Genomic DNA, 13,900 nt, shown 5'->3' on the forward strand with positions numbered 1-13,900 from the left:
TAGAAGGTAAGAACAAGAATCTTTTGTTTCTCTAACCTATCCCATTTCCTGTCATTAAAGCAGCAAGCTAATGGACCAACAATTATACAACGGACCATTTTTATGTAATTGCTAAGATCAATTAGGTGTGAGAAAATGTGTACCCCCAAACAGGAGTTTTACTCTGTCACTTCACCCCTAGGCTTTTGGCTGGTAAGAAGTACTCAGCAACACCACTGTTAATTGTACAAAAAGCTGGAGAAGTGTGATGGTTACTACTGATTACCAACTTGACAAGATCTAGAATCACCTAGGAGAGTTTTTAGATTAGGTTGAGGTGGGAAGACCCCACCCTGAATGTAGGTGGCACTAGTCCATGAATTGTGGTCCTAAACTTAACAAAGCAGCAAATAAGCTGAGCACCAGCATTCCTTGCTATTTGCTCCCTGACTGGCTGCACTGTGACCTGCTGTCTTCTGTTCCTGCTACCATGACATCCTGCCTGTGATGGTTGTGCCCTAGGTCTGTGTGAGCCAAAATAAGTTCTTCCTTCATTAAGCTACTTTTGCCAGCTGTTCGGCCACAGCAATGTAGAAAGTAATTAATAAGAGAAATTTGATACAAGTTTGAAGACACTATAAAGAACAGTCATTTCCTGTATTTCTATCGATACTCAAGCATGGAGTGGGGCCATTCCCCTGGGCACCCTAGTTTGGTACTAACTAAAGGGCAATGAACTCCTAAAGTGCTATTATTTTCCCCATGATGGAAAACATGGTCCCTTAAGCAATTCCTCTAACAGGGACAGAGTAGACGTGAAGACAGGAACAATGAACCTGCGGATCCTTAAAGGTTCTACTTGTTCCAGTCTGGTGGTCTAAAGCACCAAAAGCTGAAACACATCTTAAGAAAATGCAAGTGCCTCAAATAAGGATGGCTTGTCAAGTAAACACGAGTTCAGGCTGAGAAGGAAGCAAGACTATCAATGTGTTGTTCCTTTTGCTCTAACTCATTGCACATTGGAGAACCTACATGCAGCAGATGCAAGAGAACAGCGACGGGGATGGGTGCTTTCCTCTCCTAGATGATACATTAGTTCTTGTCCCTAGTTCTCCTTTGAAGCTATATATGTAATTCTAAATCACTTGCTGTTATCCGTTTTTTCGTATTCATTTATTTTTTCATTATTGAGCACCTTCTGAATACCAGGTACTGGGCTTGGCAATGGGAAATCAAACTATAATAGCTCTGTATCTTCATACGTACACTCTGCAAGCACAAAGATCAAAATGTTTCACTCTCTGCTTGGCCCTTTGCCTTTCTTACACTCTTTCATTAGCATTTCTGTAATGAATGAACAAATTTATTAAACACCGGGAAAACAAAAGTGCACCTGCTGTGGATATGTTGCTTTTTGATTTAAAGAGTTTTTATGAGGCATTTCTTTTTCATTCCAAACTCACAGAGGCAAGAACTGGGCTTAGTCAGTAGTAAATGCTGCCATCACAATTGTTTTTTTTTTTTTTTTTTTTTTTTTTTTTTGAAAAAAAAAAATAAGCAGTGCATGTAGCGAGGACAGAGGAGGGGAGCGGAAAGGAAATATGTTGACTCATATCCTTCGGTAAATGTGTTTATTCCAACTCCGGCATTGCTGCCAAATGTGTTGCAAAGCCAGCAAAACTTGGCTCTGGAAAACTCACCTGAAAGTCACAAGCCTCATTTCCTATGGCCAGCCCCTTTAGCCACTGGGCATGAAGTATGGGACAGAGTTAAAGCTGAATTCTGCATTTGCTGTGACAAAAAGTGTCACCTTTCCTAGATCAGGAGGCAATGGTATTTGTAGGCTGCCTCCTTCATAACCTCTGATAATCTCCCCACTGCTGTCCTTATGGTAAATTCATATAAATGTAATCAAAACTAAACCCTGGCTACCCCATTACCAGCCCAATCCTGCTTATGGTGGTGTAATAAAGGTGCCCCTGGACTGTTTCTTATTACTGTAAGATCCTCTCCAAAACTCTGCATGTTGGAAATCCTTTAATATTATGTTTACAATTATCTGGGATGAAAACTGCTAAACAAAAAAGGAAATATTAAAAAATAAAGAAAATTAGATGCTACTTGACACATTACAAAACTCAGGAGGGTCAGGAGCTGGAGAGATGTTTCAGTGGTTAAGAGGACAGCTGCTCTTGCAGAGGAAACATGTTCAATTCCCAGCACTCACATGATCGCTAACAACCATCCCTAACTATAGTTCTGGAGGATCTGACACCCTCTTCTGACCTCCATGGGCACTGCACGACATGGGTGCACTTATACACATGCAGGCAATATACTCATACATATAAAATTAAAAAATAATAATAAACTATTTTAAAAATAAGGGTCAGCCAATGGATTTGTAGTTCTTTTTTCCTAGAATATAAATACCGAACAACAAATTAAATAAGGAGATTAGACTCTGTAATCTGTATCTGAATTCCCTTAAATACTTCTGGGAAACAGCCTAGAAACAGAAACAACACTGGACAACGTTTAGTGATCTCAGCCAAATGGAGCAAGGCTAGACCAGAGTCACAAATTTCACCCTAACCAGCCTGTTCCTAATGAAGTGTATGACCAGCTTGTTCCTAATGAAGTGTATGATCAAACATCACACCCTCCTGGGCCTTAAAAGCAGACCTTTTTGTAAAGAGAGGCACAGGATAGTTTTTACTGATGTTATTATTTGTAAGGTGTCACTGTTTTTGAAGTCATACATCCTGAACATATTTCCATCTCAACGTCATCCTCATCCTCCACTCTCTAGTTATCAGTTAGCCCTTGTGACTTCCGCTGAACTGTGTGTCTATCTCATCACCCTGCTCCTGTGGATTTGAGAAAAACTATTCCTTTGGCAACTGGAGAGATGACTCAGTGGATCAGAGCACTGACCGGGGTTTGAGTCCCAGCACCCACATGGTGGTTAACAACCATCCCTAACTACAGTTCCAGGGGATCTGACACACCTCCGTGACCACTGAATGACACAGGTGCACTTACACACAGGCAGGCAATACACACATACACATAAAATAAAAATAATAAAATATGAAAAGTAAATAAAATAAAAACCATTCCCAATTGTTGCCAACAATGGTTAATATTGTTATCAGTCATGAGTATGTAATAGTTAGGGGGAGTAGCTTCAATTCACTGAGCAACTACTGCATGCCAGCATAAGGGCAGATTGTATGTGCATTTTTCCACTCTTTATTTTATGGATGAGGAAGGTGAGACACACAGAGCCTGTTATTTCTCCAACATTACCAGAGAATGACTCACAAAGCTATAATTCATACGTAGGCCTGCATTTGTTTCAAAGCCTCTGCCAATTCTCATACATTATGTGTAGTTTGTCCTGTGGTTTCTGTTCTCCAGATATTATAACCTTGTAGGAACTCCAGCACTGGGTGGTATTATCTCCATAGTTCAGAAGATAAAGTTGAGCTACTTCCCATCATAAAACCTTCAACTGTCTTCAATTCTAAATATGTACCAGTTACACCAAGTACAGCAGAAGTCAGAAATGTGCAGCACTGACTTGAGGTTCAGAGCAATGTTAGAATTGCAAACTAGCATTAAGTGAAGTTATTTTACTGAATTAAGGCACTGTATATGTTTTAAAAGAATCACAAAGATCATAACTCTATTAGGATACATCGTATTTTCTAATGCAATAACTTCCTGAGTGGGCTTTTCCTAGCATTCCAGTATCTCCTAAGGTGAACCTTTTATTTCAGTTGTAGTAGTCCCTGCTGTACATACACCCACTCACTCTTGCCCCTTCTCTTTGGCTGATGAGATCCAATTTCATTCATTCCAGACTCTAAAATCAACCTAATATCTTAATTTTATTTCATGGCCAGATTGCTCCCATCTATAGAATTTATGGCACATATCAGAAAATTAGACATCATTATTATAGCTTTCTAATGTAATACATACTAATGTAGTACATAAGTTACATTTAAACAATTAAGCATTTTCATGTTATTTTATATCACCTACATTATCTGCACGCCTCTTAATTTTGCTTTTATAACTACAGTTTAAGCATGGGTCATTTCACAATATGGGTTCTTTACATTTGCAAGGCATAAAAGAGAATGCTTTATTGTTTTTTGATGTTGCCTCAGACTGTCCTTTAGAAATAGGCATTGCAAATAAAGCTCTATTTGACAGATGATGAATCTAAGACTGAGATATCAAGGTGATTGCCTACACCATGTAGGTGACTAGAGGAAGGCTGGTTTGTGGGGTGAGCCTTCTGATACCCATATTCTTTTTTTAAGAGCTTGCTATCATGTAGATTTATGATGCCTGCTTTTTTTAAAAACTAAGACCTCAAGCTTAAATATGAAATAATAAAGGTGTTGGGACAAAGTATTTAGTCTTGACTTTTTCAGATGTCAGTCAGTCCTTTCTCCTCACCCAAGGGAATGTTCTACATTGACACTTCTCTCCTACTGGGAATTTATATTATGCAGGAGGGCTCTCTCCACTTATGCCTGGAGAGTCTCATCTAGGATGATGGCTATCTCTCAGGGACTGCCTTATGACATCACATGAGAAAATGAGATTAAATAAATCATATTGGTAATGAGTCAATCAGCTGAGTAATCTGTTGGGTGGGACTCATTTTTATTTAATGAAATGCTCTATTTCAAGTTATAGTGAATGTGTAAGCCTATATGAAAGACCATCAATGGATCTACACGGACCTACAACCATCAATGGACCTACACTGACCTATAACATATGAGAAGAATGTGGAAAAGTCTGTTGGTCTCTTTTGTAGTAAGCAGTACACAGTGAGTAGGAGTTATATCATATTTCCCAAGCCTTGGGATAAAATGCCATCTTCCAAGTCCCTGACTGATGATTCTTTTGGCTTTTACAGAAGCCAATATGGTGGAAAGTAAAGTTCTATTCTACAGCAATCAAATCTATGTAAGGTGAAATTTTTAGGAAATAAATAATAATTTATATTATTGTATGCTTACTATGTGTCCACATGCTCAGTGAAAAATCACTAATCAGGTTATCTCATATGATCTTTAGAATAAATGTATGAGAAGCATATTATCCCTTTCTACAATAAAGTTTTTAGGTTAGGAAGACCATATACTGAGTAAATTTTTCTTATAGTGAGAGATGATTAAGAGATGCCAGAGGTCTTTGGGTAACAGTCACATGTATTTGATGGACAGTCTTTAGTTCAGCTCAAACGCTACCACATTTTTAGCTTCATAGTATCATCACATTAAACTTTTGCTTAAATTCTTGAAGAATAACACTCATTAAACCCAATATATTCTTTTAATTAGAGATATCAAAATTCAAAATAAAAAAAAACATTTGAAAGGAATCTTGAACTAAACTTAAATAATGTCTTGATTTTTTACTTAGACTGCATGTGAATTCTCTAATCTAAACCTCTGTGGATGTTCATTGTCTAATCTATAAAATTACCCTCCACAAATTCTAAGAGGGAATGGATTTAAATATCCATATTAAATTTAAATGTGTGATGGCATCTCATCTTTAAATGCTTACTGCTTTTATTATGAATAAAGAAATGAAGTTGCATAGGTGGGAAAGAGGAGTACGTTGTATGAATTAAATCAGGCAGCTGTCTTTTGACCAGGAAATCGTCTCCTTATGCTTCTCAGCATTCATTCTTGCTGGTCTGAGCTGCTTTTGAAGAGAGAGAATGGTCCTCTTTGCTAGCACAGAGGAACAGCATATCCTCCGTCCCTCCATCCCTCCCTCCCTCTCTCCCTCCCTCCCTCTCTCCCTCTCATCATTCTTCCCTCCTTTCCTCCTTTCCTGAACCCTTAAAAACCCCAGTTATCTTACATTTCTAGCAAAATGAGATATGTGTTCAATTCCAAGGCTATGCTATTTCTTCTTAACCTTGCTTTGCTGTCATTAACTCTCCAAATTTGATGTGATCCCACCAATGGAAGCTAGGCATGCTACTTACTCAGCAGCAAGCTAACCATGGCCAAGTGGACCCTTAGTCCCTTTGATAACTAAATTATTTCAGAAAGAGCTGCCAACTATACCAAGCCCAGGTTTCTATATACATGATATATCTAAATAAGCACAAGGAGAAACCTCCTTGGTGTGTGGGAGAGGCTAGAGTTGAACCTTTAGTTAACAAAATGCTAAGCCACAAAGTTCATAGTATTCCTGAAAGCAAAAGGCACCAAATGAAATCTACCCCACAGACCTTTCTCAGGCAAAGCTACTACCAACATTTACTTCCTGAAAAATGTTTGTGCTGCAGATTTCTGCTGGCCTTTCCCAGCCCTCCGTTCTTCAGTAATGAAGTTGACCCTACCAAAGCAACATCCATCACTGTCTCATGGCTTGCTGTGGATTAACACCCATTTACAGGTCAGGGAAGCTCATCCTATGATGGTTTTTTCCATTTATATTTTAAAATGTATGATTTTAATAGATTCTATGATCACAGGGTTTGTTCCTTTTGGTGAAGCTCAGTCTTGAGTAAATTAAAACTGCAAATCATGGAAACAGAAATGAAAGACCCACTAAACCCTCTCTGAGGCATGATTATTCAACCTTAGTACATTGCATTCCTGCACATCCTCAGGCTGTCAGATAGGAGGAGTTGAAGTCCCCTAAACTGTGGCAATTATGATTCATAACTGTATCACTAATCATAATTTAGGCATACATGAACATCACTGAATAAGTAATTGTCCTGGAAGGAAGAGACCCCCTTGCCAAGGAGGCAGAATAGCCTTTTGAAGTTAAGTGTAAAGATGTACAGATATAAGGCACATAATGCTGCGTCTTTGCCTACATATCTTCATAAAGTGCAAATGCATGCAGATCCTAACTAAAGCGTTTGGAATGCTAACCTACTTTTCTGTTTAGCTAATAGCTAGCAATTTTGCTTACACATTATCCCCTCATTACATAGCAATGATGATTATTTAGTAAATACATGTGAAAGGCCAGACACTCCATAGCACTTCTCCTGCAATGGAAATAACCTTCTCCTCATGTTTCTATTTGAATAATTTAGCTGCTGACATACCAAATCAAATGCAGCTATGACAGGTATCCCACTAATAACTCTTTTGGAGGCTAAGAACAGACTCCTGCTCAACTTATTCTCCTTTTGCCATTGCCTGGCAAGATTTAGGGTCTAGGCTGGGGACAAATAGGACACTTGGGGAAGTATAGACCCTCAGTTCAGGTTGCCCTCTCACCAATCTTACAGGAAATCAAATGGCTTATCTGAAAATCACATGATGCTGGAGAGAGGTCAGAAAAATTCTATTTTCTAGGTAGTAAAATATTCTGGAACAAGAGAAAGCATTAGAAATAGACATGAAGAGAAAAATGTAAAATCTGGTCTTGTGGGATGCCACCCAGTCCACGCCTGGACATAGGACTCATATAAACCCTTATAAATCACCAGGATATTTTTTCCCAGAAGATGCATGATAGAATAAGAGTGTTCCCACTGCTTTGGGGAAGAAGGAGGAATGACCCTAGACTTTCCTTGTCTGCCTTGTGAGCACAACCCGGTAAAGTATTATTGATACATGGTTCTTGGGTAGCTAAGCTCCAAACATGATTTCAGATGACAGATTCTCATTCAGGAGGAGAGGACTGAAATGAAACAGCAGTATTTGGAACTGGGTCCAGGGTAAAGGCAGAAGAATGGTTTTTAATAGCCAGAATCAGGTCTGATTTAGGGAGTGGAGACTGGCAGGGCTAAAGGAAGAGACAGGAAACCTGTCCTTCCACTTCAATGCTGCTCAAGTGTGTCTGCCCACAGGGGCAGGGTTCCTGCTCATCCACCTATGAAGACTTCCTGGGAAGTTGGCCCAGTCCCCAATTCTGCAGAGAGAATGCAGGCAGAAAGGAGAACCACAAATGGGCTACACCCAGAGTGCTTAAATAGCAGGTGCAAGGGAAATGGAGTGGGTGCTGATGAATGGGAGGAGCCATAGGACTGGGAATATCCTCACAGTTCACTCCAGTCCCCAAATTCCTGCATCAGTTTAGAAATACAACCCCTCCCAATACACAAACAAGTTGGTGCAGGCAAGCACAAGCCCTGCCTCATTCATCTGAACACTCTGGCTTCTCTCTTGAACCCCCAAAACCACAGGCTGGAGCAAGAAGCTAGCAATCAGCAACCTAGCCAAGGCATCCTTGCTGATGGGAATTAAGACTATAATACAAAGTGGTCTTTGTGACACTGTATTGTTTGAATGGTTTTTTTTTTTTTTTTTTTTTTTTTAATTGGGGATAGAGGGGGAATGTGCCACTCACTGGCTTTCAAACATTACTGTACACTCTTCAGCACTGGGGGAAGTCAGGGAAGACTTCCACATCACTCCAATCTCTGCTGGTATTCCCCAGTTGTGTCATCCCCCCCCCACCCCGTGCCTCCCACAGTGCCTTTAAAGTGCCTAGATAGATACCAGAGCAAGGTTCTGCATCCATTTCACCAGCCAGGAACCACTGTCTTTGGGAACTTTGAAAGCCAGAGGTTGTGAGTGGGGGTTGCCAAGGCTCAGATTTCGGCGCCAGAGTTCTCAGCCAGGAAAGCAGTTGAAAATCAACACCCATCTGCCTCTTCTTTCTCAGTCCCCATCCCTCTTCCTTTCCAGGATGCAACACAGAACCTACCCCCAACCGCACACCTACACACACACACACACACACACACACACACACATACCAGCGCCCTTGCACACATCTTTGAGTTTAGAAGATTTTTGATTTTGAAGACAGCAAAGCCACAGAACAGAAAAAAGGCTGTGCTTCCCGCCATATGCCCCCACACAATACAACCCCATTCCAAACATCACCGTGCAGCACAAACCCCACCAAGCAACAGCAGCACGTCCCGTACCTGATATGCAGACGATGAAATTGGCTTGAAGAAGAAAAAGCGCCTCCCAGACTATTTCCATCCTCTGATTCTCATTCCAAGTGCATCACTCGACGGGAAAACAAGGGGGAAGAGGGGGCCCGACACGGCACACACATACACACACGCACACACTCCCGAGAGAGCGCACACTCGCGCTCCCACCCGACAGCCGGTCAGGGGCAGTCACCCCCAAGATCAATATCGCAGTTTGAATTGTTCCTGCAAATATTCCCTCTGGCTTGTCGGATGTGGGCCCCAGATGTGCTGACACATGTCCAATGCCTCGCTGCCTCGGAGGTCTCCCCGCTCGCGCGTCTCCACTCCTCTCACCAGTGGTAGAAGCAGGACTTGCAGCTTCCGCGGCGGCGATGACAGCCACTTGAAGCCACCGGTGCTGAGCTCTTCCAGCAAAACCGAGACCCGGATCCTCCGGGCGCCCCAAGAAGACATAGACGATAGCCCCCCGCCGGGCCGCACGTTGTAGTTCCGGGCTCCGGTTCCCTAGCCGTCCCCTGGCTAAGCCCAGGTAGTCCGCGGCAAGTTGCCCTCGAAGTCCGCCCGGCTCATTGAGGCATGATCCGGGGATGGCTGCTGGCTCTGCTCACCGCAGTTCTTCTCCTGCTTCGGGAGGGTAGGGGGAGAGGCGCAGGCACGGCACCCAGAAAAAGAAAGAGAAGCAGGGATTATTGCCCGAAATCGCCGGCACCAGCAGCCTCTGCTGACCCTCCCTGTTTCCCACGCGCAGCCTGCCGCCTGCAAACCGATTTCAGGCGGCGCTTCCAGGACTCCTAGCCTAGGGCTAGGCTCTGGGGACTGGGGCTCGTCTGGGGCCCACTGGCTCCCCACGCTGCGCGCGCGCTTTCAGCTCCTCTGCTATTTTCCTGGGTTCCCCAGAACCCCCAGCTGCCTTGCTTCCATCGCCCGCAACTAGCGCCGCCGCCGAGATTTTCCGCAATGCAACTGCAGGGGTCGTTATTTCCTTGCCTACGGATCCCGATGCTTTCCGATTTCAGGAGGAGGAGGAGGGCAGGTGGGGGCGGGAGGAGGAGGAGGAGGAGATGCAGGAGGATCGGCCAGGTGAGTGTCCGCGCCACCGCCTGGAGTACCCACGTCAGCGGGGCGGCCCGGAACCCGGAGGCGGAGGCAAAAGTCGGTCCGGGGTGTGGCGGCGAGGCTTAACCCGGCCATAAGGAGGAGAAGGAGGCTGGGCGTCAGCGCTTCGGGCCACGGTTGCCGCAGCCTCCACCTGGGTCCCCCGCGCCAGCCTCCCCGGTCCGCCCGGCTGGCCAGCCTCCTCTCCCCTCCTGGAGCTGTGAGTTTCTTTTATCTTTAAAAAGAACTTCGTGCCTGCTGGTTCAGCAGGGAGAGCAGTGCAGGACTCATCCTGAGAGAGCACTGGCTGTGCTCTCTCCCTCTGCTTCAGAATATTGGGTATTTATTTATTTATTTATTTATTTATTTTTTGCATAATTCATTCGCTGCCCTCTCCCTTTCGTCCCTCTCCTGTCCCCTCCCGGATCCTTCTTCGCCCTTTGGGCTCCAAAAGATGCTACTTACCCCTTCCCTCTGCAGGTTCCCAGACCAGGTGCAACTCTTGCCTGAGCGTCCCTCACCTCCCTCGACCAGAAAGAGACCAAAACCTAAGTCCAGACGCTAGCTAAGTCCGGGTGCTAGCAGTGGCCAGCCGAGCCTCTATTCAGCAGTGGGATCATCCGAGACCATTGGAAACCCAGGCCTTCAGGGAAATGGGTTTCCCTTTCTGTTTTTCTTTTACTCTGTTTTTCTTTAGGGAAGGTCTAAACTGCTTTGAAGGCTTTTGCTGGGCCCCGGGATACTCGTCAGCGACCCTCAGCCGCTTCCAGAGAAGATTTCCCCAGCAAGTCCGCGCGCGCGCATGCTTGCCCAGCGCCCGGCTCTCCGCGGCCCCAGGGGAAGGAGGGGGCGGCGCGAGCACCACCCACCGCCCAGGCAGAGCCAGAGCCAAGTCCACAGAAGGTCTTGGAGTGAGGTGGACTGTCTGCAGCCAGGGAAGGACTGGTTGCAAATGTAATGCGGATGCAGGGTAAATGGGAGGAAACCCTGCACTCCGGACTGTTTACCTAAAAGGACTGGGAGAGTAGGAGGAAAGAAAAATGCAGCAGATTTGTGAGCATCTATTTTTGCAAGAATGTTTGGCGAAAGCCCCGAACCTACCTCTTTTGGGGGTGCCAGAGAAGAGGAAGGCAGGACAGAGGGAATCCCTGGAAAGAACTGGGATTTCTCCCTGTGCTTGTCCGGATTCCGAACAGTGACGCTGGGATATTTTGCATAAGCGCGGATGGACACACACAACAAACACAAACACACGTATAACCCACAGGGAATATTCTTACACTTTGAAATTTCTGACGCTTAGAAGCCATTTCATTGTAAGCCTCGGCCTAATAAGCATAGAAAGGGTAGATAAGTGGAAAGGAAGGGGGCGGAAAAAAATGATGTTTTTCATCCACACATAGATCCAGTGAACCTTTCCACAGTGCATAAGGCACCCAGACTGCGTGGCATCTAAGGGTGCGGCATGAGAGCCAAAGGAGTTATACTACCGTGCTCCCCAGATTCTTGAAAGGAGCCTAGGGAGTTCAGGGATTCTTTGTGTTTAGGAGTGGGGGTGGGGGGAACCCGAGAGAGGGAGGAGAGCAGTTGGACTGGGCTAACTGCAGGAGCCAGAGTATGCAGCTCTGCTGCCTCTGGTCTGGGAGTTCTCAAAAAGAGCCGCTGGCAGACTTGCTTACTTTTTAAGAAGGAGGTGTGGCCAAAGGATTTGTTCTCTGAGATGACAGCCAAGGACTCCGGGTGGCCAACACATTAAAATTCCAGGCTCACACTAAATAAATCCATGATTTTTTTAAAAAATAGAGAACTTCAAGACTCAGCAGGAAAGACGTTGAGATTTGAGAATATTAAAAGAATCAGAGATAGTGAGAATTAGACCATTTGGGATACATATTGGGGAGTGTTCGTCTTCGTGCCTTGAAGTATACTGCGTGAAAAGACATTGAGTGAAGGAAGAAAGCAATTTGCCAAACAGGAACAGATCATGCTCAGGGAGAGTTCAGAACCGTGGATAGCAACTTACCTTGGAAGCTGATTTTTCTGTTAGCAGGAGAGCTCTCATGGAAGGACCAACAGGGTGCCTGGACTTTTATATCACAACACATTCATTTATTACTATTTTACTGACATTGGTGTGAAGGAAAAATGTAGAGGATGAATAGTTTGTAAGCCTTCACACCAATGTCAGTAAAATAGTAATTTTTTTCTCTTTGTTTCCTGTCTAAATTCTTGCCTTCATCACTGAAAAATGTAATTTATCTTCAGTCAAAAAGTTCTTTCAAACAGAAAACTTCATGAGAGTATGTTAAAAAGTAAATGTATGTGTAATTGATTTCTATGGACCAAACATTGCCCAATCCCTAACATTAATGATCTCATTTAGTCATCATCATCATCCCGTCTTTGTCCATTTATATTTATGCTGCTGCCACAAAATAACACCCCCTGAGTCATTTGCAAACAATTTCTTACAATTCTAGAGGCTGAGGGAATCCCAAAATCGAGATACCTGCATTCTGCATTTGGTGGGAGACTTTTTTCTATGTCTTTGTATAGCAGAAGATGGGAAAAACTCTAATATAGATACCCTCAACTTTTTTACAGGGATAAATCCTTCCATTCATGAAGGTAGATGTCTTATGACTTAAACACTGCTCTCAAGGCCTGTCTATCATTATAGCACAATGAGGCTTAAGATTAATATGAATATTAGAGGGGACACATTTAAACAACTGGAGCAGATTCCTGTGACATAAATATTATTAACGTAAAACAAGCTCAGTGTACTTGTTTCATGTCTCACATCCTAACTCGTGGTGCAGCTGGACATTCCAAATTTAGGAGTCATTCCACACCTCTATCCCACACGCTTTGTAAAATAAAAATACCACTTTGAGGGAGTTATTGGGTACTTAGAAAGAGTATAGGTGTTCACATGATGCATCTTGAGTCAGTCAAAGGCAGGAGAAAAATGTACTGATAGATTACAAAGTTTACAAACCATCTACCTTAGAACTGGGAGAGATCAATGGTTACTGGAAATTCGGAATGGCCAAACCTAAGTATTTCTAGTAAAGAATCTAAAGGCCAATTCTATCATACTTGGAATTTAATGGTGAATGCAACAGATCCTCACAAGAATTTTTTCATATTAGCATTTTCTAGATGAAATAACAGTTTCTTGAGTGATTCCTAGATTTAATTTATGTTTTTACTATAAAATCTTCTCATTTAATCCAAATAACTGAGTTTAAAAAATTAAGTAGTAATCTTCAAATTAGTACACAATATGCTTATGTTTTTACTGAAAAAATACAGTGAAATTAAAAATATTTATCTTTAGTATTATCTAAATATTTGAATGAGTTTCGGCTCATATCTTGATGTCTCCAAAAGTCTCTCTCCCACATACCAACGTTTCGTCCTATCTCCTTCCTCTTGCTTTACATTTATCCACTACAAACTCAGTGTGATCGTCGCATTGTGAAGAGTGTCGATGAAGCTCAAGTGAGGTACGACATCGGTTGCCTCATAGAATGCAGGGCAAATAGACTTCCACTACCCAGGACATAACATTAAATTCATTTGGGTTTTTCTTTTAACTTCTGTTTTATTTAACTCTGCCCCAAGAAAGGAGTGGCTAATATGATGGATAAAAATTTTAAGAACTTAACACTTATTAGGTCGTATTTCTCATAAGCATTGTACATGGTGCTAGAAGATAAAGATCCTGCTTGTTTTTCTACTCGCATCAGGTTACCCTGCATTCAAGCACAGTGAGCTCGCTATTTCAGTCTTCTTTCCTTTCTTTCTTTCTTTCTTTCTTTCTTTCTTTCTTTCTTTCTTTCTTTCTTTCTT

At 42.9% G+C, this 13,900-nt stretch overlaps 1 protein-coding gene across 2 annotated transcripts in view; it reads right to left on the reverse strand.

Annotated features, from left to right (window-relative positions):
• Window positions 1–11,524, reverse strand: part of Ca10 (carbonic anhydrase 10) — a 591,432-nt gene extending 579,908 nt beyond the window's left edge. The window contains exons 1-2 of one of the 2 annotated variants that reach the window (XM_008838415.3): window positions 11,144–11,524; window positions 8,930–9,568 (exon numbers count right to left, since the gene is read on the reverse strand). In XM_008838415.3, the coding sequence (XP_008836637.1) occupies window positions 8,930–8,990 (61 nt within the window). In that variant the 5' untranslated portion in view covers window positions 8,991–9,568; window positions 11,144–11,524. Of the gene's footprint in view, window positions 1–8,929; window positions 9,569–10,507; window positions 10,741–11,143 lie in introns of those variants that run through there. The other variant, XM_008838412.3, reaches the window with a different exon arrangement.
• Window positions 11,525–13,900: the final 2,376 nt, after the last annotated feature.

The sequence above is a fragment of the Nannospalax galili genome, unplaced genomic scaffold (assembly GCF_000622305.1).
Source record: "Nannospalax galili isolate Female #2095 unplaced genomic scaffold, S.galili_v1.0 scaffold95, whole genome shotgun sequence".
Lineage (NCBI taxonomy): Eukaryota > Metazoa > Chordata > Mammalia > Rodentia > Spalacidae > Nannospalax > Nannospalax galili.